The following is a 23,319-nucleotide window of genomic DNA, read 5'->3' on the forward strand; positions in this document are numbered from 1 at the left end:
CAATCAGTACACTTCATTACTGTAATCACTCAGATATGCTTCTTGCTTTGTGAGATTTTGAGGGAAGAAAACGGATGCAGTTTTCCCCATTAGCCACTCCTTTTCCTTGTGCCAGTGTCAGGCTTGCTGTGAAGAGGACTGTCAAATTTGTTTTATCACATGCATCCCAAGGCGGCTCCTTTTTTTTGCTCCCTGGCTCCCTGTGTCATCACAGCCTTCGAGGTCTTGATCTCAGAGCACTTTTTACTGAAACGCATGAGTGCTGCTGCTCTCTTCCCAGCTATTCCAGCTGCTTCTGCTGCCCCATTAGAGCATCAGTGTCAGTATAAATAATTATATATATTTAACCTTTTACAAAGCATGAAGTCTCCACATTTTCAAAGCACCTTTGAACCTGGGCAGCCAACACTCTCTTTATTTAACAGCACACTGACATTCTCTATCACTAACCTTTGACAATAATGACATGGCTTTCTGTTTGCAAAACTCTTTTCCATATGGGCTTCTTTCACCCTTCCTCCTGGTTCTGCCTATGAGCCTCTCTCAACCCACTTAAGATAAAGAAATTGCTCTAAAAGAAGACAAATGCAGCATTAAAGCCACTTTCCTCTTCTGCTTCAAAGACACCTTTCCTGCATACATCCCCTGCAAAGCACTCTCTGTATTATGTTGCAGGAACAAACTCTGCTTTATCCCTGGTGTTTAACAACCCAGACAAAGCCAGAACACCCTGATACAGGAGGTGTATTAAGTTGATAAGACTGTATTTTTGTGTTCACTTTGATAAGCTTGTAAGCAGGGGTAGTTTGAAGCAGAAGGGATTGAAATGTCCTGAGGTACTGATGTGATTGCTGCTTTCTTCCTGCCTAAAGCTGCCCGTGAGACCACGGGAGCATGGAAGGGCATGAATCACTCGCAGCCCACCTGTAGATTGATTGACTGGATGAACTTTTTTCCCGCTTCTCCAAGAACTTTCCAGTCATATATCTATGTACAATAAGATTTCGGGGCAAAAGATTTTGGGGTAGGTAGGAGGTTATTGAACTCATTTGCACAAATTATAAAACTTTTGGTCAAAGTATTGTTTTGAAATAAAAACCGAAAGGATTCAACTGAAAATTGACAAAAGGAAATATTTATATTTTTTTAAAAATGCACTGTGTTGAGGTAGGTGGAAGAGAATAATTCACTGAGTTTTATCAGGAAACACTCATGATGTTGGTTTTGGGAAATCCAAATTTTCTTTATCCTTATCCTTTCCTTCACTGTGCTGCATATGTTCCTTAGCATTTCACTGCTCACCTGTGAAATGGTGCTTACAAGGCTTCTCTACTCACCTTTAAAAATTCATTATTTGTGACACACACTGATACCCCAAAGAAAAGTATCTTAAAAAGTGAAGTACCTTTGTTGCACAAATCCAGAACATTAAACATCGCATAATTTAATCTACATAATTTACAGAAGGAAGAAATAATGTGGGGAACAAATAACTTTTGAAAAACACTCTCCATTTAGTACGAGGTACTTTGTCCTACAGTGCATCACAAAGGGTGAGATATTTCACTTCACAAAGGCAAATTGCTGGAAAGAAGAAAAAGTCATGGTGCTATCTGTTAAGAATCTGTTTCCTCTTACCCAAGACATAAATCTCCCCGTTGACTACGGCTGTGCTGAAGCGGTACTTGGAGAACTTCATTGGAGCTCTTTCCGTCCATTTGTCTTGGCCCGGGTCGTACCGAAACGTTCTGTTACTTAATCGATCCGGCTCCTCGTCAGGCAGATCCATCTGTATGAAATATGACAGCCATGTAATAATACAACATTTGGAGCCCTCTGCACATGCCTGCAGGCAATTAATCACAGCAGACAGCTCGGCAGATAAATAGCATAAACACATCAATTACAGCTGCAGGGGATTGCACTCCCCAGGGTTTAACAGCACCCATGGCTGGTGGCTGGGAGTCCGCTGGAGAAGGCAAGGAAATAAGTGGGTATCTATATCCTGCAGCAATAAAGCCAAGGATTTGGGTACTAACAGTACTTTCAGGGTTAGGGTTAAGGTTCCCAGCTCTGGAAGAACATATCCCTACCACAAGGCTGCTGTACAGTCTTAATAATAATGAGGGAAAACCGCTTCATCTTCTTTTCCCTGCTAAATGTTGAAATCTCTTTCCACTATTACTCAGGCTGTACTGTGAGTCTCAGTCAGGTACTTTGCTGGCCTTTCTCAGGCCTACATATATTTCTCTCTATCTCTGTATGTCTATATCTCTATATCTATATATCTATCTATGTCTATTATCCTAATAAACATATGCATGTTTATTTAGTCAGCCGAAGCACAGTAATGTTCAACAGCTGTAATTTCAATAGTTTTCATACTAAGTTCCTAACCCCCTCACTATATCTTTGCTGCCATAACACTGTTTTTATACTCACTCCTACTCCTCTTGTTCTCTCTAATCTTCTTTCCCCTTCTCTGCCTGTCTTATACAATGCAGGGAACTCAGAGGCTGTTTTCTGGGTATGACATCCTTGAATGTTAGCAGTGGGATGTGGAGGGAGGATCCTGAAATATTTTGGGATGAAAGTTTTCACATAGAGAGAGTGAGAAGGAGAGAAGTACTTTGCTTGCTTGTGATGGTGTTATATGTGTCCTTGTTTTTCTTGTTATTTTTCGTTCCCAAAAGACCTTTCCAACACTAATGTCATGAACAAGATAGTAGGAGGCAAACTACAGAGTAAATATATAGCCCCTTGGTTATTCCCTGTAAGTGCCTGGGGCTTGTTCTTTCTCTGTGGTAAGTGTGAAACACTAATTTATTCACTGAAAGAGGGGTATTTGAAAGCTGTGTATTTTCAGCACAGACTAAACATGTACTTAGGAGAAGACGCCACTTGACGTGCTGTAAATTCACAGCCAACCTCATTTTTGTGGTAACGTTCTCCTCGGAGTGTACCCTGTGCTCTCTGTGTACAGAAAACATAACTTCCTGCAGCCCTTCTCTGTGTCTCAGGGGTCTGAAATCTTCCTCTCAGCCTCACCAAACACTTTCTTCCATTTTAACAGGTCCCAGTTACAAGGCTGGGTTACTTTGGCCTCAGAGACCAGACCAAAGCTGAGCAGAGCAGCGCTGCTGTGAGCGAGTCCTTGCCCTCTTAAGCTGTCATTTTATGTCCTGGCTTAACTTTGTCTTGTCTTGTTTCAATTACAAAGCCTGAGTGGGAAGGGAACATGTATTTATCCCTGTCCTGTAATGGACACGTGCATTTAGGGCACTCTGTCAATGCTGTCGTTAGTGTTTGTTCAGGATTGACAGAACATTCAGTGCTGCTCCAGCACAGGGACAGCCCCTGCCTTGGCCAGCTCATTTGCTTTCCCAGTGCAGCTGTTGTAGCCCCACATACAAAATCACTGCATCTGACAGGGGGAAGATAGATGGTACCAGAAGAATTCAGCACTCTGCAGTGCTAGTCTTAAAGCACTTTTTTGAGAACTTTAGCTAATTTATTCTGGTCTGCTCAGGTACAGCATAATCTTACAAAACTGTGGGTTTTGATCAACTGCTGTTAATCTGCTCATCTCAAACCTATTTATATATAAAATCAGACTCCCATGCATTGTTACTGGTAGTGCTGGTAGGCAGGTATCCACTTAAGGTGTTTTTTTAAAAATGATTCTTGGCTCAATATTCCTGACTTGGGCTTCAAAGTCACTTTTCCCTCTCACAATATGTTCTGGAAAAAAGCCTAACAAAGCTGATTGTCTGACTTGAACATCTATCTTTGTTATATGATATACCTTTCTGTTTGAGTTTTTTTACTGACAGATTGTTTCTACATTAAGTGTTTTTGTACTTTAGTTCTTTAAATATGAGATACCCTTGCACGGTTGTTTCTGTATCAGAAATATTCTCTGATCTTTCTGTTGTGTCCTTGGGGACTCCCTCACTCAAAATATCCAAAGAGGTGGAAGTCTTGTTAGCTGAATGCATCTCACTTTTAAATACTTTGAACAGTAATTTATTTCAAGAGCTCAGAAACCATTGAGTTGTTATGACAGTTTGAACATATTGCAACGAGGATTACAGATGCTCCACTTCATTGTCAAGTGAACGTGGGGCTTTTTCCTGAGCACTCAAATTTAAAATTCACCAAGCAGTACATAAAAGTGGGCTAGATTCTTAAAGAAAGATATTTGACACTGGGAGCAACTGGAGGGAGCAATCAGTGCCCCTGAGATCCATCTTCCTTGTAGCATAGTTCTGTATAATCTCTCTACTACTGAACGTGTATCTGTGGCCCTGCTGAAAATCCCTGTAAAAACTTTACATGGCCAAGCAATGCAACAGAAACAAATAAATGGATTGGTTAAAGGACTCTCTTTCCCAGAGAATGCTTTGACTTTTCATTTAAAATGTAATGTAATGAAAATCAAATAAATTAACTTTAGTTAACCAGGGAAGCTTCCCAAGAAATCGAGGTGAACTTTAAATGTCATATGTAAATCTGAAGTCCCTGTCCCTGAAGTGTACCTGTGTACACGCTTTTTGAAAACAGGGCACAGTTAAGGGTCCCTGTATTATTAAATAACATTAGTTACTATATCTAATAAAATTAAGAGGATGGTAAATAAGGAATAGAAAGGCTGGAACCTATAACGACAAAGGAGATGTATTTTAAACGCTTGCCCACTGTCCACATCTCTGTGCATAAAAACTGCCCTCCCTGAAGTTGGTGTTTACGGTGAGGATGGCATAGATGGATATTACTCCTCTTCAGCCTGTTTAATTTTCCTACAAAATAGGTTTAATCAGAGGAATGTGAGCGATTTATTCTTCTCTTATCACTGATGCAATTTTCCCATGCAAGAACCACTGTAAAATTACACAACACTGCTTGTTAGTGCACAAAGCAAACAAAGTAAATGGCACAATTCTCAACCTGTGGTGTCCATCCACCCAGCACGTACAGCTTGTCCTTCACTGTCACCACCATGTGGCAGGCCAATGGCACTGGCAGAGGCGCCGTGCTCCTCCAGGTGCCTTGCTCCATGGAGTACTTCTCCACACAGTTTGTGACCAGATACTGATTTTTCACTTTCATTTGCCCTCCTATTATGTAGAGGTCGTTGTGGGCAGTGCCCAGTGCGTAGAGCTCACGGAGCTGGGTGGTGCACAGACTGTGCCAAAAGTGGTTTCCTCGCTGGTGGTATCTGTAGGAAAATCCAGAGTTGTAAATGCCCTGGTTCACCCAGGTCCCATCAGCCTGTTTGGAAATGTTACCCACTTTAATCGTCAGTGTTTAACTCAGTACAATGAAAGAGGAGCTCTCTCCTTCACAGAGAAGTTATAAAATTGAGCCCAATATTTGCAAGATCAAGTAGTTTTAGTATGAGGGATCCTAGACATCCTTTCAAAAATATTTGACCCTAATTAAGGTAAGAAGTCACTTATTTCTGCATGTGCTGCTCAATCACAGTTTCTGCTGAAATTAGTGGGAGCAGTGAGAGCTCAACACTGCTGAAAATAAGGCCACTTCACCTGCCTCAATATGGATTGATTTGACCAAATTTAAGCATTTGCATTTGAAAATGCTGTCACCATTTTAAAATTCTATCTTTAATCCAGGAAATGTCTGGTTTTCTTTAAAATGGGTGCATCTGAAAAAAACATGAGTAAAAACAGAGTGAGGTTTTAGAGCTGTCTTATCTTTAATCTATGAAGCACTGTCATCAACATCAACAGAGAAGCATGTTTTCCCTGTGTTACTGGGCTCATTGGGTCATTCACTTGGCTCATTTCCCCCTGCTAATGACCTAGAAAAGAAGTATCGAAGGAAAATGCTGAGATTTGAGTAAGGACAATATAAAACCCACTTGCATTGATCTAATTGAGCTCGTTTACGCACAGATACCACAAAAGTAAACCCTCATTCTTTCAGGAGAAGAGGCATCAAGATTTGGTTGTATGTACATAGCTCAGTGCTATGAAAATAAGTTGTGACAAAATTGATTAAAGTAGTCAAAATCTCCAAGAAAAAAAATTTAAGTAAAGAACGCTTTGTGTAACAGTCTTTTTTCTTTTTTTTTTTTGTCCCCAGGGACACTATTTAGATTTAAATTTTTTAAATAATTAGGGGATTTCTGACAAAGGGTACACACCTATAAATTTCAATGTTCCTGGTCCTTTGTCTAGACATTTTGAGGGCACTTGCCTCGCCTGCCACAATGATATCATTTTTCTCAGTGACAACACCGGTGCAAACACATCCTAATCCCTCTCCATACTTCGGGGAGGAAATGAAGTAAGTCTTTCGTGTCACGGGAGCGTAACAAAAGCTGGCATCTGCATAGCTGCCATGCCTGGACCTGATGCCAAGGGAGTTGTTGCCGATGCAGAGCAGGAGATCCGTAGTCTCCATGCCATATCGCAGGCTGAGGGAAGGGTGGCTGGATAGCTGGATGGTTTTCAGTGCTTCCTCGAACATATCATTGCATTCTGAATTGCACAGAATCATTGTGTTCCTTTTCCGGGCTTCCACAAGAAAAGAGGGGCTGACAAGTACCAGTCTCACTTGCTTGAGGAGCTCAACAAGGTGTTCTGAACGTGACTTTCTGCTGTGCTTGACCCATCTAATGACGAGGTCCAGAATGCTCTCTTCCCTGGAAATATTCAGATCATCTGATTTGATGAGAGTCATCAGCTGCTGGAATTCGACCTCTAGTATTTCCTCCTGCAGGCTCACCTCAGCAAAATGCTGGTACAAGTATTTCCTCGCTTGGTCACATAAATCTTCTGCCCCGATGTGGTTTGCAAAGTAGTAGATGCCCACACAGTTGGAAGCATCCATGTGGTCCATCATGTACTTCTGGCACATATTGCAAACCTCTTCCATCTGCATGAAGTAGGCAGCCAGGGCGACGGTCTGCACGTTGTGGCTACTGAGGCGCAGCTCGGCGCTGTACATGTAGTGCAGGAGCACGGACACGCTCTCGGCGGAGATGTCGTGCAGCACCACTTCCCTCTGCGCGCACTCCGCCAAGCCACACGTGAACATGGCTTTGAAATAGGCACTGAAGGCAGCCAGCACCACCTTATGGCAGGGGAATTTCTCACCTTCTGCAACCAGCACCACATCGATTATCTCTGCTGATTCTTTCATTCTCTTTACTTGCTCCAATAAAGTCAGGCTATGGCGCTGCTTTCTCTTCTCCTCAGCCTTGTGATCCATGGTTGATCTCCAAACTTCCTCTCTTTAAATATCCTCAGAACTCAAGGTCTTCATTGGGAATGTTTCTAGAGATAGAAGCATAATATTGTCCAATAAGAACAAACTATTTGGCAAATGAATATTGCTGTAAGTATCTAAAGTTAATCATCTGTGGGATATGATATAAATCAGTAATGCATAAAAATTGTGTAAAAATATGATGAGGTCTCAGGTTCAAGGCCTCCAAGACAAAATATAAGAAAAATCAACACTTCAAATGACCTTCAGCATTCAATACCTATCCCCAAGTTTTATGATTATATAAAGAAAATTACAGACTTCCCTTCAAAGCAGTCTTTTTCCACTGCCTTCTCTCTCTTTTCCCTGATCCTGATTCAGAGCCTGTAAAAATTGAGCTGAGAGAGTCAACACAATATTGGGGGCAGAGACAGCTTTTACCCCCAAAGACTGGTAGTGAAGTGGCAGGAAGCAATTTGGTCCAACTGGCCAGATTCTTTACTCTCTCACTCCAAAGCATAGGTCACTGGTTTCTACAGAGTTGCTACTGGTTTCCTTTGGAATAAGTAAAGGATCAGTAATAGAGGCCAGCCTTCAAGCTGTCTTCCCTCTTCTCAGCAGGGTGTTTATGTGCTGCAGATTCACAGTTTTGGTTCCACTCACTGTAAGCTCAAAGGAGATTTTAAATTAAAGTGTAATTATTAACATACTCCCTCCAGGTTTATTTATGGGGGGAAAGGGGGGCTTCATGGTCTCATTTCTGTTTGGTTTTTGGTTTGGGGTTGTTTTTTTTTTTAGGCAGATCCTTTAGTGAATCTCTGTCTTTCAGATCAGGAAGCTGCAGAATATGAGGTACAGGTGTAGAATTTCAGTGGGAGAATGACATTTACCATCACTTGAGGGATACCAGTCCTTATCACAGTTTTTGGCTGTAATATGGTAATGAGACAGTTCTGCTTTAGAAATGCATTAAGGACTCATGAATCACCAGTACACGAATAAGTCCTAAAGCTGTGGTAGAGCCATGTTTGAAACACATTGTAAACATGCTACAAAGTGCTTAATGAGACAGTTAAAATGAGTAACATTCCTCACCAGCTTAAATATTTGCAGGATCAAAGACTTGTATCACAGATTGAATTGGTTTTCTCAAATCCTGGCAGCACAAAGAGAAGTCTTAGTTTCAATAAAGAAACATGTATCAACATAAAAAATGAGTATATGAAATACTTTGAAATTCCTCTAAAGGTATTTTTACAAACAGTCCAGATTTTTCTACAGATTTGGATAGCTATATCTTTAAAAATATTATAGTTACTTCCCAGGTGGAAAGGAAATCTACAGCTATATCACCAAACTCAAACCTACTCTTTTAGCTGTTCAGTTGTTTTTGGAACTAGTCATCATTCTGCAAGTTAGGTAGACTCCTCACTTTGAGTGCTAAATTAAAAGCCAAGCATGCTTGAAGATTGGCATTTCCTTGATTTGATCAATTCTTTACATACTCCAAATATGGAACCAGAAGCAACAAATCTAAGAAATGAAACTGGGTTATTACCAGATTTTAAAAATGGATTTGGAAGACTAAACATTAACGTCTGGATGCGGGCCAAGCTCTGAGCTCTTCTTATGGTACTTTTAAAATTCAATCAAAACAGTAAGTTTAGTATAAAAAATACAGAGATGGTATTTCAAAATCTAGATTTTTTTTTTTGCTGTCTCTTTTGAAATTAAATACTGCATTTGAGAAAACATAGGCCTTAATCCTGTATCAACTGCCTCTGAAGCAGTCTTTACAGTCAGTAGAAGCCTTCCATGAGATAGGAAATGTTCTTTTTTAATCCTACGTGACTATTAGATGGACAGTTTATTGTTTTTCCCTTGTGCTATTTTATCACCTATTTTATCTTCACTGCATTTTGATAAAGGAACCTCCCTATATCTCAGAGATCATGCTTGCCATCTCAAAGACCATAAGCACAGACATCTTAAAGAAGATGAGCTGTAGTGTCTTGAACCAGGTTGTTCATCTCCAGCTGTATGAAAGTGTTAGTAAGTACCAACAAGCCCCAATCCTGTTTCACAATCTCACTAATCATGACTTTTCCTCCAAAATTATCAACTTCTCTCCTTTCTCTTTTGTGATGCCAGAATTTCATGCACCCCCCAGCTTTTCTATAATGGTCAAAATGTGCATTTTTAATGTAAAGAACAAGTGAGATAATTAACCACCATCATTTTCCCCACACTTTTGTACAGCTCAGGAAGAAGCTGTGTGTAGAACTGAGTTATGATTTCACTTCCTTTGCTGGTCACCTTTAAGCTTTCTTTCACTCTTAATTTCACTTTCTTAAGAGCAACACCTTGTGATTACACTGTTCATCAGATTTATGAATTTTGAGGTGTTCATACCAGTGATTAGCATGTGTGGCACAACACTCTCACAGCCATCTCCTCTCTTCCATCAGCCAGGCCTCAGCAAGAGCAATGTTGAGGCAAAACACAGCTCATGCCATTTATGTGCTACTTGAGGCATTAAGGGTCTGATGGACAAGTCCCACACCCACTGTCCAGGCAAGGATGGGCAGTGCCCATCTGCACCCCGGGCAGGTGTTCTCCTCTGCCACCCTCAAAGCTGCTGGGTCTGCTCTGGGCATCGTCCCCAGGAGCAGCAGCAGGACTGCCCACAGCCTGGGAGCAGGAGATGGAGTGGCCCCGTTCTGCTGGAGCTGCTCCATGCCCAGCCATCACCTCATCCTGTGCCAAGAGTCTGCACCTTCCAGGCAGGATCACTGCACTCCTCCAACCTGTCTTCACCCACCTCATTAAGCTCTGCAGAGCATCGCTGCTTCCCCGGGCAGAGCTGTAGAAGAGTGTGGTCACCTCAGACTTCCAAGAGGACAATATTCACTTTTCCTTGTCAGAACACACCTTCTTTATCTCTGTGCTTTGACAGCACAGCCAGCTCCTGACTGAACTGTACTCAACAAAATCGTGCTGTTGACTTGTATGTGAGTCTACTTTCTGCATTCTGTAGCTAAGGAAACTGAAGCTAAAAGGTTAAAAAGAAAACAGGATTAAAACCCAGGGGTGAAATCCTTTCATTAACTTCAGAAATTCATCCCTGTGCTTTAGATGCAAACTTGTCACTTCCCTCGTGGCTTTTAGCAGTGTTTAGGAGAGGTCATTGGAAGGATATTAATATTCTCCTTTATATTACTGGAAAGATTGTTAAAGGGTAATAATGAAATGGTGCTGCTTTGCTTTCCCTCTGGGTTACAGAGAGAAAAAGATGGTACATTGATATTAAAAGAGAGGATAAGTGTGATACAAATATAATTTGCAGCAAGACATGGCTCTGAGATTGTGTCATAGGCTGGGTTGTCATTATAAAACTTTCAGTGCAAGGTTCAAATCCTTTATAATGTCAGCAGGAGCTAAAATCAGAGTTAATGCCTTATTCAGAATTTTGGGATGTTTTTTTCTTCTATTGTGAAAAATGGATCCAGGTGCAAACCTTCGTTGGATGTTACTTTATTTCAGAGCTGGGCTATTAATTTTCCTACAGTTCTGGCTGCTACTTTAATTTTTATATAAACCATTTAGTTAGTCTAATTTAACGTTTGCTTTTTTGCCTTTGTGCCATGAACCTTATGAAGAGCCATATATAATGGTATGCAGGAGCTCCAGCATACGCTTTGCAAGGCAGTAGTGTGCTGCATGAGCAGTTTAAAACATAAATAAGCACACTGCTGTGAGCTCAGCTCTCCAGCTTTTATGAGGCTATCAAACTATAAATAAATGCTGTCCTCGATTCTCAGTTACACTGCAGCCTCTTTGAACTGCCCCAGTGCAAAGGGACTGTAAAGCAGATGGAAGTAGCTCACCAGGAATTTCCCCCAACCTCTGAGGGGAAAAAAAGCTACCTTGTAATTAGAGACATTATTTTGTCTGTATTTTTTGTCTGGGACATAGATTTTTCTTGTCTTTTCCCAGGGAATCTCCTCTTTCCATGCCGTGGTGGGAGGGTGGGAGCTGCAGGACCTGGCCCAGCAGAGGTCACAGCACCCAGTGTGGGGGGCACCTCCTGCATCCTCCTCTTCCTCCTCTGCTCTTTTTTTCTTTTTCTTTGCCTTAATGAGGCTGCCCTGCCTTCAGCCTGCCTCCCTTCAGGTGCTGAAAGGATCAGAGTTCAATCACATCAAAGAACCAGTGCCTCTGCCTATGAATTATTTGTGCTTTCTTTGTTACCAGTAAGCTGAGAAGCAAATCTGTTAATTGTATGCATTATGACATTTGGCTGACAGCCACAGTGAGGCAGAAATCAGCACCCAGATGATAATAATGTTATAATCTCAGGGTTTAATTATGAAGGCTGTGCTGGCATTTAAGATCAAGATTTTAAACCGTGCAAAAGATCTCACAGTGCTCGAAAAGGGCAAATAATAATGCTAATCTTGATACAAGGAAAAGGTATAATAAGATATATAAAGGAAGCTTCCAATGAATTATAGATGTTCCTATATCTATAGGATAATGGGAATCATTCTCTTAATTCTGACACCTGGAAAGATGCCAGAAGAAATTATTATGTGATTGAATTATAAGGATTTAGAGGGTAACAAGGTGATAAAAGCAGTTATAGCACCTATTTATCAAGAACAAAATGTGTCAATCCAATCTAATTTTCTTCATTTTTTCAGGGATAATAGGGGATAAATTAGATACTTTGTCTTAAGCCTACTGATATGGTCCTACGTGATATTATTGCAGACAAATTGTGATAAAGTCCACAGACTCAATCAACATCAGTAAGGTGCCCAACTGGCTGGAAAAACAGATTCAAAGAATAGTTATTGGTGGTCAGGCTGGGAAGCATCTCTAGTCCGTGGCTGGAGATCTATGCTGAAAAGGTCACTCACAGTTTCAGGGAACACTTACTTTCTTGCTTTAACTCAGATATAATTTCTTGGATTAATTTCATCCATTCTGTCCAGATAAAATATACAGGCTTGTGGCAGAACATTAAGTGGGAGAACAACCAATTCTTTTCAGGAAATTTATGTTCATATGGGCATACAGGTAAGTGTCACTAAAAGATGGTTCTCTGTAACAATTATACATTTAGTGCTTGGATGTGTTTCAAGTATCACTGTATCTACCAGCAGCCAAGGTACCTTTCTGGATGTTTTCCATAGTCAGTTGCCAGTTACTTAGAGAATTAGGATTTTCAGGCTTTCAAAGGCATCTAATTAAGTTAAAAGCCCAGCTCCCGCTTTAGCTCACTGTGCAATGTAGGAACCGAAGGGTCTGCATCTTTTAAAGGTAAAACTTCAGACTTAAATAGCTTAGGGAGTTCTAAAAGATTTGCCAGATGATGGGGTCGCCTTCTATTAAAGTTATAGAAAGAACCCTCCTTGCTCAGCCCTCTCAATCTCCCAGCATTAGCCCCATAGCAGGTACAGTTCAGGTGATCTGAACTGATTTACTCCTGGCAGGGAAGGAGGAATTTTGAGGTTTTGAAACTACAAACACTACAAATCAAATGACATCATTGGCCCACATAAGATAAAGTCTGACAATCCTTCTGAAAGAGATTTTAACTGTTCTTTTCCCTCCATCCCTGTGGCACCTTGTTTATTTTCACATGCCATCTGATACCGAGGAGCCCGAGTCAAGGCACTCTGAGGTCTCACTATATCCAAGCACCACAGGCCAGTTCCTGCTGGATGTGCTGCTAGGCAGGCTCGTGGGAGCTTTCTTAGCTGGTTACAGTCTGCAGGTGGTGCAAAAGGAGGCTCTCAGTGCAGGAAGACAGGCTGCTGACCTACAAGCTGCTCCTGTAGATGTAGGCAGCTGTGGCAGAATTGTGTTCCCCTGTGTGCATCCCTGCATAACTGCTGCTCCAAGCATCCCACTCCAGCACAGCCTGCAGTCATCTCCACTCAGACTGCAACAGACACAGCCTGGCCTTTCTGCAGAAGCCTCATTTTCCTTCTCATTTCATTGTTCTTAATTTAAAATATAAATAAAATGGGACTCAGCAATGTTCTCTGGGCTGGAAGAAACTTGGTACCTACCAGGGAGATTTTTTAAGCAGTCTGCAAAGCTTCAAAAACTGTGTTTGGGAGCATGATTGACCATTGGAGACCTGAAGATGCTTTGATCAGTTTTCAAAGCCTCTGGGTAGTTTATGATTCTGGAAAGATTTGACAGTTTGAGCTCCGTTTACTGCCAAGACAGAGGCCTAGATGTGGGATTGGATTAATATTGATCCTATCTCAGCAAATACCAGGCATATTTTTTTTCTTTAAACTGTTATAGATTCATGAAAAAAATCAAAGCAGCTGGAAATGAAAGACCCTATGGGCCATCGTTTCGAATATGCCTTCACCTGACTTAATCTTGCTCTGGCTCAAAGCTCAGTGAAGTCAGTCAAAAGAATCCCACAATTTAAGTAGAAAATTGATGCAGCTCTGTTAACAAACAAATGCCTATGAACAAATCCCAGTCTGAGCCAATTAGGTGCATTAATTGTATGAGAATAGAAGCTAAAGATATACATACCGAGCCCATTTCTTTTACAGTTCACATATGCAGATAATTTTTCTTACATATAAAAACCAACTGAAATGGCAAGGTGCTCATTCACAGAAGGAGGATGCACAAGTTTTTTACAATGACAAATGCCAGCAGAAGGAAAATGTATTTCTAAAATGCATTTCAGTAGCTCTTTAAGCAGCCTGACAAGGGCCTTAAGGGTTTCTCTTTTTGCATTTCTCTAAATATACTGGTGAGTATAGGAAAGGCTCACTTTCTGGAACAGTTCTATCATACAGTGTAAACAGGACTGTATCACAATTAAAAGAAACATTATTTAATAACTGTGCAAACTAGGTTATCTTTGCATTTTTACAACAGAAAAGAGTGTGAACTCTAATTGCTAATATTTACATAATTCTGGAGTGTGCACCCCTCTGGCGAGCAAATGCTAGTATGTAAAAACTTTAATAACCCCATCACTCAGCAGTGAAATTAGAATAAAGCACAAATTGTAAACCCTTCTAACTTGATGTCAGCATTCCAGTAGTTACTGTTTGAATCCAAACTTATAATTGAATTTCTTCAGTTCCAATTTCAATCACTACCAAGCAAATATCTGGGTATGTCCACATTCACAGAAAGGAAAATTCAGAGCAACCCATGGCAGCAACACAACACCACCTCCAAAATGGCCCCTGCACTGACACAAACATTGAATACCTCCTAAATCTGCTATCTCCACTGAACCCTCATATTGAAAATGTTCATCCCTTTGATGGCAGGCATCAGTCCCAGGCACATACAGATACCCAGATGGAAGAAGCAAGAGTTTCTCCGAGCTTCCTATCTGGAAGCAAGTCCAGATGTTTGCAGGTTTGTGGAGTATTCAGATCACCCCGCCACGCACAGACGTCAGGCACTGAAATTTCTGCATCCACGGGCTGATCCTGTTTCCACACTGCTGACAAACCCCATTTAGCTGCCAACAGACCCCAAGTTAGATGTTGATCAATGGTTCCTGTGCTAACTTTGTAATGAATCTCTTACACTTCCTTTGTGAATTGGACAGCAGGTGCTGTAAGGAACAGAGATAGCTCAGTTTTGGCACCAGCAGTGGGTCCTAAAGCCTCCTCCCCCTGCTGCTGCCTTGCAGCTGGCCCTGTGTTTATGCTCCTCTGCAGCACCTTTAAGGGTTCCCCAAGACAAACATTCAGGTATCCCTGCCCACAAGTTTCCCATGCACCCAGCAACCCAAAGCAAGCTTGGCCCTGGTGATTCCACATTGCCCATCTGTCCCAACACCAAACACCCTTCCCTTTCCTGTTCCGAGTGCAGATGGGATTTAAATGTACCTTTCCGACGCTGGGAGCAGCAAGGGCCTGTGAGAGTGCATGGGAGAGGGAAGCAGAGCTCTGACACAGCAGCACAGAGCTCCTGGCGAGCAGTGAGGTGCCAGGGCTATAAATAGCCTGCACTGGGCTCCTGGCTGGGATGAGGAGCTGCTCTAATGTCAGGCACAGGGGCACATTAGGACGCAGCCGACTGGCGCTGGTGCCATTCTCCTTCCCCCTGTCCGTGTGCTGCCTGCCCTGCTGCAGGCCATGCACTGTGCCAGGGAGCAGCAGGCTCTCCTCTGGGGTGGTGCAGCCACAGCTGGTGTTGGTGACCACTTCAGGAATCATGTCCCCCACAGACCTTGCACAGAAGAGGGCACATCTCTGGGTGGCAGCTGTTCCTGGGTGGCTGGAGCAGTTCCAGCATCAGAGCACCCACCTGCATCTGAGGCCTGGGTACCCAATCACAGCAGATGCTGTTGCTTCCTGACCCTATCCAAGTCATTCCCAAAACCAAGGCCACTGTCTCCAAAGCTGATAGAAATTTTCCCAAACTAATCCTCCTGCCCTTTTGTTAGACCACCAAGAGCTGAAGCTGTACACAAAAAAAGGATTGCTGACCAAATTGAAGTGTTATCTGTATATTTTACAGCTATCTTCTTGTTTGTGCTGGTGTAGATCAGAAACAGATCCACTAAATTGGACCAGAATAGTGGGGCTCCACTGATGTACATCTTGTACTCTGAAAATTAAAGAGGAACAGAGAGGACCATAATACACTATTTTTATTTCCATATGTTTAAGCAAAGATGGAAAAAAGATTAAGCAGAATTTAGGGTTATAAAATAGATTAATGTTGAGCCAATACTTTTGGTTGAGAAAGACATTAAGGGGTTTTCAGACTGTTCTTTTTAAAATGGCATTAATTTATTTATTCACCATACTAATTGGTTGATTGATCGTAATAGCTTCTGAGAAAATTGAAAATTAAATGTATTTCCTTACCTACATTTTTAGTCTGATGATTTTATTACACAGTTTTTCTAAAAGCCATAGAGGAAGTGTGCAGAAACGTTCAACTGCTAATAGCAGTTTGTTGGGTTTAGAGGGAAAATTAAAGTTCATCATTTTAAAAGCATATTTCATAGCATTTGTGAACAAAACTAAGAAAAAAAATCCCAGTGATTAAAGTTTATTCATGTCAGAGAATTCGATAGATCAGATTATAAAGAAATATATTGTCTAAACTCCCAGACTGTTCTTATTAAAAGTTCAGATTTATCTTAGAAATAAAAATACCCAATCTGATACCACAACTTTCACAGAAGCCAAGATAGAACGGTGCACTGGTGAAATGCCACAGCTGTGACCAAAATGGATATATCCCCTAAATTGCCCTGTTCTCCTCTAACTTGGAACAATTTATAGTATGGTGCTGCTTAACAATGGAGCATTTATGTAGTTAATTTTATTTAGATGAAACCAGTCCTCTATCATAATAATAATCATGTTTCCTTTATGGGTGCATTTCTTCTGATAATTTCTATAATGAGCCTGTTTCACAAAACCACTAACACTAACACTTTTAAAGCAAATTTCTCTTTATTGCTCATGAAATTCCGAGTATTTCTCTTGTGCTTCACTGAATTAACTGGGACACCCTGTCATGCAGTGGGGCAACCCCCGGGCACTTCATGATGTCACAAATGGAGTGTGTGCCCCCCATATTTTTGCTGGAATTAAAAGCTTTTAATGCTGCAAGCCAAGCCTGTTTTCACCTTCTTCATGCAATTAAGTCATAATCCTTTCTTTCTGATATCATTATCTGTTGTCATGGTGATTTTTATTATAAAAATGAATGGCTGAGATGTGGGCGAAGACAAGTTTTTCCTGAACTTTGTTAAGTTAATGCCAAAGGGAAGAGTATCTGTGATAACAAATGTTGAGTTTTTAGCTGATCTTTTAGCACAGTGTATTTTAAAACAATGAAAAGGAGTAGGCATCAGAGACAGAAAAGGCACATTTGATGCAAATATATCAGTGTTTAGGAAATATGTGTTGAATTTAATGTTTTAGAACAGTGTCTGCATGACACCAGTCATACAGTATATTCTGGTGCTGCAGGAGCAAAGACATTCCTTTCTAAATCTCAACTGATAGTGACTCACTTAATGGCAAAATAGCACTTTTTAAAGGAGAAACTCTGACCAGTTTCCAAGTGTGTGTTCATCACTGTCCAGACTTTGAGAACAGCTACACAACAGTCTCACTTCACCCAAAAGCAGGACACCTGTTCTGGTGGGTGGGTGCACACAAAGTGTCCGTGGGTGAAGCTTTGCTGTGGTTTGCCATGAGCAGGACCATGAGCCACAGTCAGTTCTAGCTGAACTTCAGAGGAGACATACATCAGCTCTGTTAAACTGGCTGGCATCAGGACAGGGTTTTTCTTTTCTGACACTGAAACATTGCAACTGAGGTTCTGAGCTGAACCCATCTCCTGTGTCGCTCTTGCCATGGTTCAGAGCAGAACCTCATTCTCTGCTGAAAAATACCATTAAATGATGGCACATCATCATGGCTCACGAGAGGAGACCCTCATGCTTGGTCACTCCATGCCCATGGGTGCCTCCCCAGCATGGCCATTGCTCTTCCCATCTCCCATCTCAGCAGTTTCTCGGGGCTCCTCAACCTCTTTTCCTGGAGAGTGAGGCAGCCTCTGGTTTGCCAGCTGGTACCTCAGGTTTGCTTTATTTCCCACGTGAGTAGTTCTGGCGTGTTCATTCACCCACGTGGCACCAGCCGTGTGTGGAGGTGCCTCCAGGCTCAGCCAACGCACCGGCCGATGGCAGCGGCACCACTCGTGCCACAGCTGCTCCCTGCTCCCAGCACATCCTGCATGGGCAGCTTTGGCATCTCCTGGCTGGGCAGAGAGCCTGAGTGCCTTCGGCCCTCAGGGTGGGTGTGGACCACATTACAATGGTTGCTCTACAAAGGGTGCTTCTTCCATTTGTTGTCAGAACCAGTAGGGATGTTTCAGTTATCATCTGTATAAACAGTGCCTGTTCGGATACATGGGGAGAAAAAAACCCCAGAAATACAGAGATTTCAAGTTTAATTGTATTATCTATTCTCTTATGCCAGTCCAGATACACTACTGATTTGGGTTTCTTTTTCTTGGGGTTAGTGTTGACCTTTAGAGCAGACCAAGGGCAATCTCCAGCTCGCCTGTGACCACAGGTCTGGGAGGCAGCACCCTGCAGCCCCTCTGAATTGAAATCTTTCTGGCTCTGTCAACTGATTCCCAGGTTGCCTGATAGATAATGTGGCATGCCAGCCACCCGCTGCTTTTCCATTTAAATAAATGAGAAAGTTGTGGTTAAATTAACACTCCAGCAGAGGTAATAAGGACCAACTCAGCAGCTGGCATGATGTATGCAAATTGCAGTTTCACACATTAGGAGCTAGATGTTGCTTAATTTGTAGGTCTTTCTGTCTTTTAAATGAAACAGCCTCCATCAAGTTAGGCAATCTTAAAACAAAAGGCAAAAGAAACCCCCAAAGTCAACCACTCACCAGTGCTTCTAACTGCACCTACAGTTTTTCTTCTGCAGTTTTCCTCCTGAGCCCCGATAAACAATTATTACTGAGTTACACTGCACTGCTGGGTGCTTTTAGGCAAAATATCTGCTGATTTCCAAAGGACAGCCTGATTAAGGAGGTACTGCCAGCCCTTTGGTATAAACAGAAACCTCATTTAATTTGCAGTGGTGCCACAATCCAGAGGCTCAACATCCATCAGGGCTTTCTCCTCTGGAAATGAAGCTGTAACAGAGCAAAAGAAGAGCTGTGATAGCTGCCAGTTAATCAGACAGCAGGAACAGGCTGATAGGAGAGCCCTTTTTCTCCTTTTAGATCAGTAGAGATGGGAATGGATATGCAAAGGAGCATGTAACTGGATGGGGTTTTTTGGAAAGGTTGGTGTGTACATTAGTTTTAATGCTCCTTAATCTCTCTAAGAAAATTATGGATGTAACTGTGTTAGAGTCAAAAGATTTCTAAATGGACACCAAATCTGAAACTCAGTCAGGGAAGTGCATCCTCAGAACAGCAGAACTTGGGGCTATTATGGCCACAGAAGATAGGAATAATTAATGTTCCTCAGTGTGTGCTCTGTGAGAAGAAGCAAAATATTAAAACATTCTGAATGAAATTTTAGCTGGCTCAGAAATGTGCAGCCTCTGGATATAAGGCTAAAAAAATACTTGAAACTCACACAGTCTTTTCCAGGTTTTATTCAGAAAGGCAGAGGTTTCATCCTAAAACAAATCCCATCGACATGATTTAGGGATTTGCCTGTCCTTTTTGCTCCTCTGACTTATGTGGTCAGTTCGCAAAAGCTATTGCTACAGGTCTTTGAGTACCTTTGGAGGAGATTCTCTTTCCTCTGCTCTTGTCACCAACCCCTCCATGCTCTATTCCTGTTCCTGGATGTCATCTTCTTAGCCTTCACCTTACCTAGGGATACCTTAGTGGCCCCTGGCATCCCATTAACAAAGAAATAATAGGAACATGCCCTGTCTAGTCATTACTTGGCTGCAAGTGTTGAAACACACTCTCACAGGCAAATGCAAGATTAAAAGCCACAATGAATTTGTGGACCAGAAACACTTAGACTATAACCAAAACACAGGGTCTGAGAGTGATTCCCAGTTCTCAGAAGTGAATGCATGGTCAGGCTGGTTTCCAGCTCCCTGCTGCAGGCAGAGCTGGCAGGTACCTCCTCCCCATTGCTCTTACTTCTCAAGGAAAGGAAATCTGAGCAGTCAGGTGGGAGGAGAGCTGCAGCCTGCCCTGAACTGAGCTATTGGAGACAGGGATTGAGGGGAAAGTCCCAAGTGCCTCCATTCTGCTCTTCAGATGCAGTCTCACCAAACTTGGGTTCTTCATTGTTCAGAACACCAAAGAAGACTGCAGTTCTGTCTGCTCTGACTCTGTCACTCAGTACAAGCCCCTGCCACTCTCTTTGGTCTTTGTCTCTCATTGCTGACTTGGCATAATGATGATTTCCTACCAGTCTGAGAGATTAATTAGCATTTACTAAGCTGCAGGGCCTGCTTGCCAATTGTGCAAATACATGTTTGTGTATTCCAATAAATTCAGCATTTGCTGCAGGCCCCCCCCTCCCCCCCAGCCTGGGACACAATGGAGCCACCAAAATTTTTTTTTGACAATATAATTTTAAAAGAGCATTGATCTTCTGATAAACAGAGGCAGTAACTCTGAGAGACACAGACTGCTCCCATCATGGGTATGAGGCATTTGTCCCTAAAGTGGTATGAAGATGATGTTGGTTTGTACATGTCCAGTCCTGAGTGCTGAGCTGGAGGAGTTTCCTCTCTCCCATTCCCATGCTGTCCCAAAGGTGACTGGGATTTGTAAAGTAGCACTGAAGCTCCAAGCCACATGATGAAGCTCTGTACCAGAGACACACAGACAGCCTGAACTGTCTGTCCAACCCTGGGTGTCAAGGTAACTGGGGACAGATGGTCTCAGCAGGAGCATGGAGGAAGGACCACCAGCAGGGCCTTACCCTCACAGCCCTCAGGAAATGGGGCACATCCTGACAGGCTGGGCACCAGATATCCTCCTTCACCCTGTGATCTGAGTCACCAGGCTGCAGCTTTGTGAGTTCACCTCTGAGGGTTCTCATGAATTAGGAGGTAAAAACATGGAAAGATCTGCAATATCACCACCATTTTACTTGCCCACTTACACTTGCCCATAAACATGCAGCTGATTTTGCTCAAACCTTGCGGCTCACCATAGTGGTTTATCCTAGAGCAGCATATAAACAGGAATTGGGATCCTTCAAAAAAGTAACATTTCTTCTACTTCTGTTCAGAAAAAAAAAGGATGAAGAAATGTAGCATCTTCCAAGCTACATCCCATGTGGCAATCTTCCAAACCTCTTTCCATATGTTCCTAAGTGTTGAAAGCCCAAATGTTCCCTATCTTGCTGCCAAATTCTCTGCCTCAATCCAAAAGGCTCTTACAATACAGTTGGGTATTGTCTAGTGGAAAAAATCCCCTCAGATAAATTGATAATTAAAAATATATTTGATCATCAGATAGATATGAATGGCCAAGGGGTGCTGTGCTGAATGAATCATTCATGCTCACATATTTCAAAGCAGAAGGATATCTTTCTGATCTTAATGGAGTTGCCCCAGAAATCCTTAATTGTTACAGAACATATTGCTGAAGAGATTTGAAACTGGGAGCAGAGGAGGAGGCAGATGAGCCACAGCAGAGAGCTGCACTGCCGGGTGCAGTCTGGGGAATGTGTCTGGCTGGCTGCAGAGGGAGGCTTTGGACTCCGACAGACAGCGATGGATTGGTCTCAATTCTGTCTCATTTCAGACTGAGCCCCATAAAACTAAGGCTAGGGATTTACCCTTGTTTAAAACCAAAGCATAGCTGCTGCTGTAATCCCATCCCTGCAGGTGCTGGGGTGCTGGGCAGAGGTCTCGGGATGGGACTGAGGCCACATGTGTTGGTCGGTGCATCTCATACACATTTCATAGCACAGGAGGGAAAGAGAGACTCTCCAGCTCAGGTGCTGAATGTTGCAGCCCCCCATCTGCTGTCTTCTTCCTCAAAACCTCCCAAGATCTAGGAATGATGGAACTTCATGTGGATATCTCTGTCCAGGAGCTGTCCTTCCTCTTGTGTCTGAAAGTGTAGCATCTCCAAACCTTAGTTGCCACTTAAAAACTTACTGCAACTCCAGAGGAGGTTCAGTAATGCACCAGAAAAAGTCAACAACGGTAAACAACCAACACATGCTGGTGTCAGAGCATAGTACTGTGGGTTGGAAGGATCCCATCTGCAAGAGTGCAGGAATCCCCTCCAACAGGTCTGCAACAGGAATATGAACTGACATTATGAGTCCACAGCAGCTGCAGGTGCCCCTGACTCCACAGCACAAACAAAACCACAGAAACCTTTGCTACATGAGAGTCAGCGACTGTAGCCAAGATACAATGGATAACTTGTGTTGGAGGAGACAGGATGAGGGTTGAGGGATGAACTCTCAGATACGGTAACTTTTAACGTTATTAACAGTTCATGCTACTAATTTACAATGAGATCAAATGAAGGGTGTTGATGGCCTTGGGGATTGAAGACATCCATCTCTAAAGGCTCTGGTAACAATCCCTTGTGGTCCTGAGATTGTCCAAGAAGCGCTGCCATCTTGTATAGGAGATACTTTGGGATGCTTTGTCCCCTTTTTCACCTCAATGCTTCTCATTTGACTTCTCCTTTCCGTGCACCCCTGGGTCAGTTACCACATGCATTCATTCAGCCTAGGAGGAAAATCAGTGAGTGTGTTTTTCTGCACTAGAAGGTATAAAGTAATTGGAACTGTAAAGATTAAATAACCGAGAGGGAACAGTTATGAACCACATGCAAACAGTAATGAGTGTGGTGCTTAGTACAGAATAGGTCACGTGTGGTTTCGTGGTATTAGGGCACAACACTGAGCACAACTGGGCCTTAGTTCTGTTGGTCACCTGGTGCTAACACAGTAAAAGAGCCCTCCCAGGAATGAGCAGTGTATTTGGGATAAGGTTTCTGCAAGACATTAAGGTCCTGCCTAACACCTAAACCAGGATGGCAGAGTATCTGCTACAGTTCTTTTGTTGTTCCATAGCACAATGCTTATTTTTTCTGCAACGTGTATTTCTCACTAGGGATATTCTTTATTTTCTCTGGTACTACTCCCACTTTGCATCAGTGTGAGCAAGAGCAGGATCAGGCCTTCAGTTAAATAACTAATGCAGCTGTTTTGCTGAACCAGCTTCCTGGTTGGGAAATGTATCCAGTCAGCTGTGGATAACAAACCCCAGTAATAGAGATTTCAAAGATTTCATACATTAATTTTTTTTTCTTAATGTTTGAAGAGTTACTTTTCTTATGAAATCTGTTAGGCAGATGTTAGGAAGTAATTACTGTACATGAATCAGAAGGAAAATGCACATCTTATATTGAACATGAGTGGACTGAGTACAGAAACTGATGATAGATGAAAAAAAAGCTAAAATATATGAGTGAAATATGCCAGAATTTGCCTCGGGGTTATAAGGAAGAAGGAGCACAAGGCAAGCTCCTCTCATGAGTCATGTGCTCATTGTCATTCCAAAACAAG

General features: G+C 42.3%; 2 protein-coding genes across 4 annotated transcripts in view; one reads left to right on the forward strand and one right to left on the reverse strand.

The window, feature by feature from the left end:
* The window catches only part of KBTBD12 (kelch repeat and BTB domain containing 12), a 33,145-nt gene extending 25,771 nt beyond the window's left edge, over positions 1-7,374 (reverse strand). Inside the window, exons 1-3 of the mRNA XM_010390084.3 lie at positions 6,167-7,374; positions 4,948-5,218; positions 1,639-1,789 (exon numbers count right to left, since the gene is read on the reverse strand). Coding sequence (XP_010388386.1) covers positions 1,639-1,789; positions 4,948-5,218; positions 6,167-7,236 — 1,492 coding nt within the window. The 5' untranslated portion in view covers positions 7,237-7,374. The remainder of the gene's footprint in view (positions 1-1,638; positions 1,790-4,947; positions 5,219-6,166) is intronic.
* The window catches only part of MGLL (monoglyceride lipase), a 101,461-nt gene that overhangs the window by 9,782 nt on the left and 68,360 nt on the right, over positions 1-23,319 (forward strand). The window lies entirely within an intron of this gene.

Source organism: Corvus cornix, chromosome 12 (genome assembly GCF_000738735.6).
Source record: "Corvus cornix cornix isolate S_Up_H32 chromosome 12, ASM73873v5, whole genome shotgun sequence".
NCBI classification, from domain to species: domain Eukaryota; kingdom Metazoa; phylum Chordata; class Aves; order Passeriformes; family Corvidae; genus Corvus; species Corvus cornix.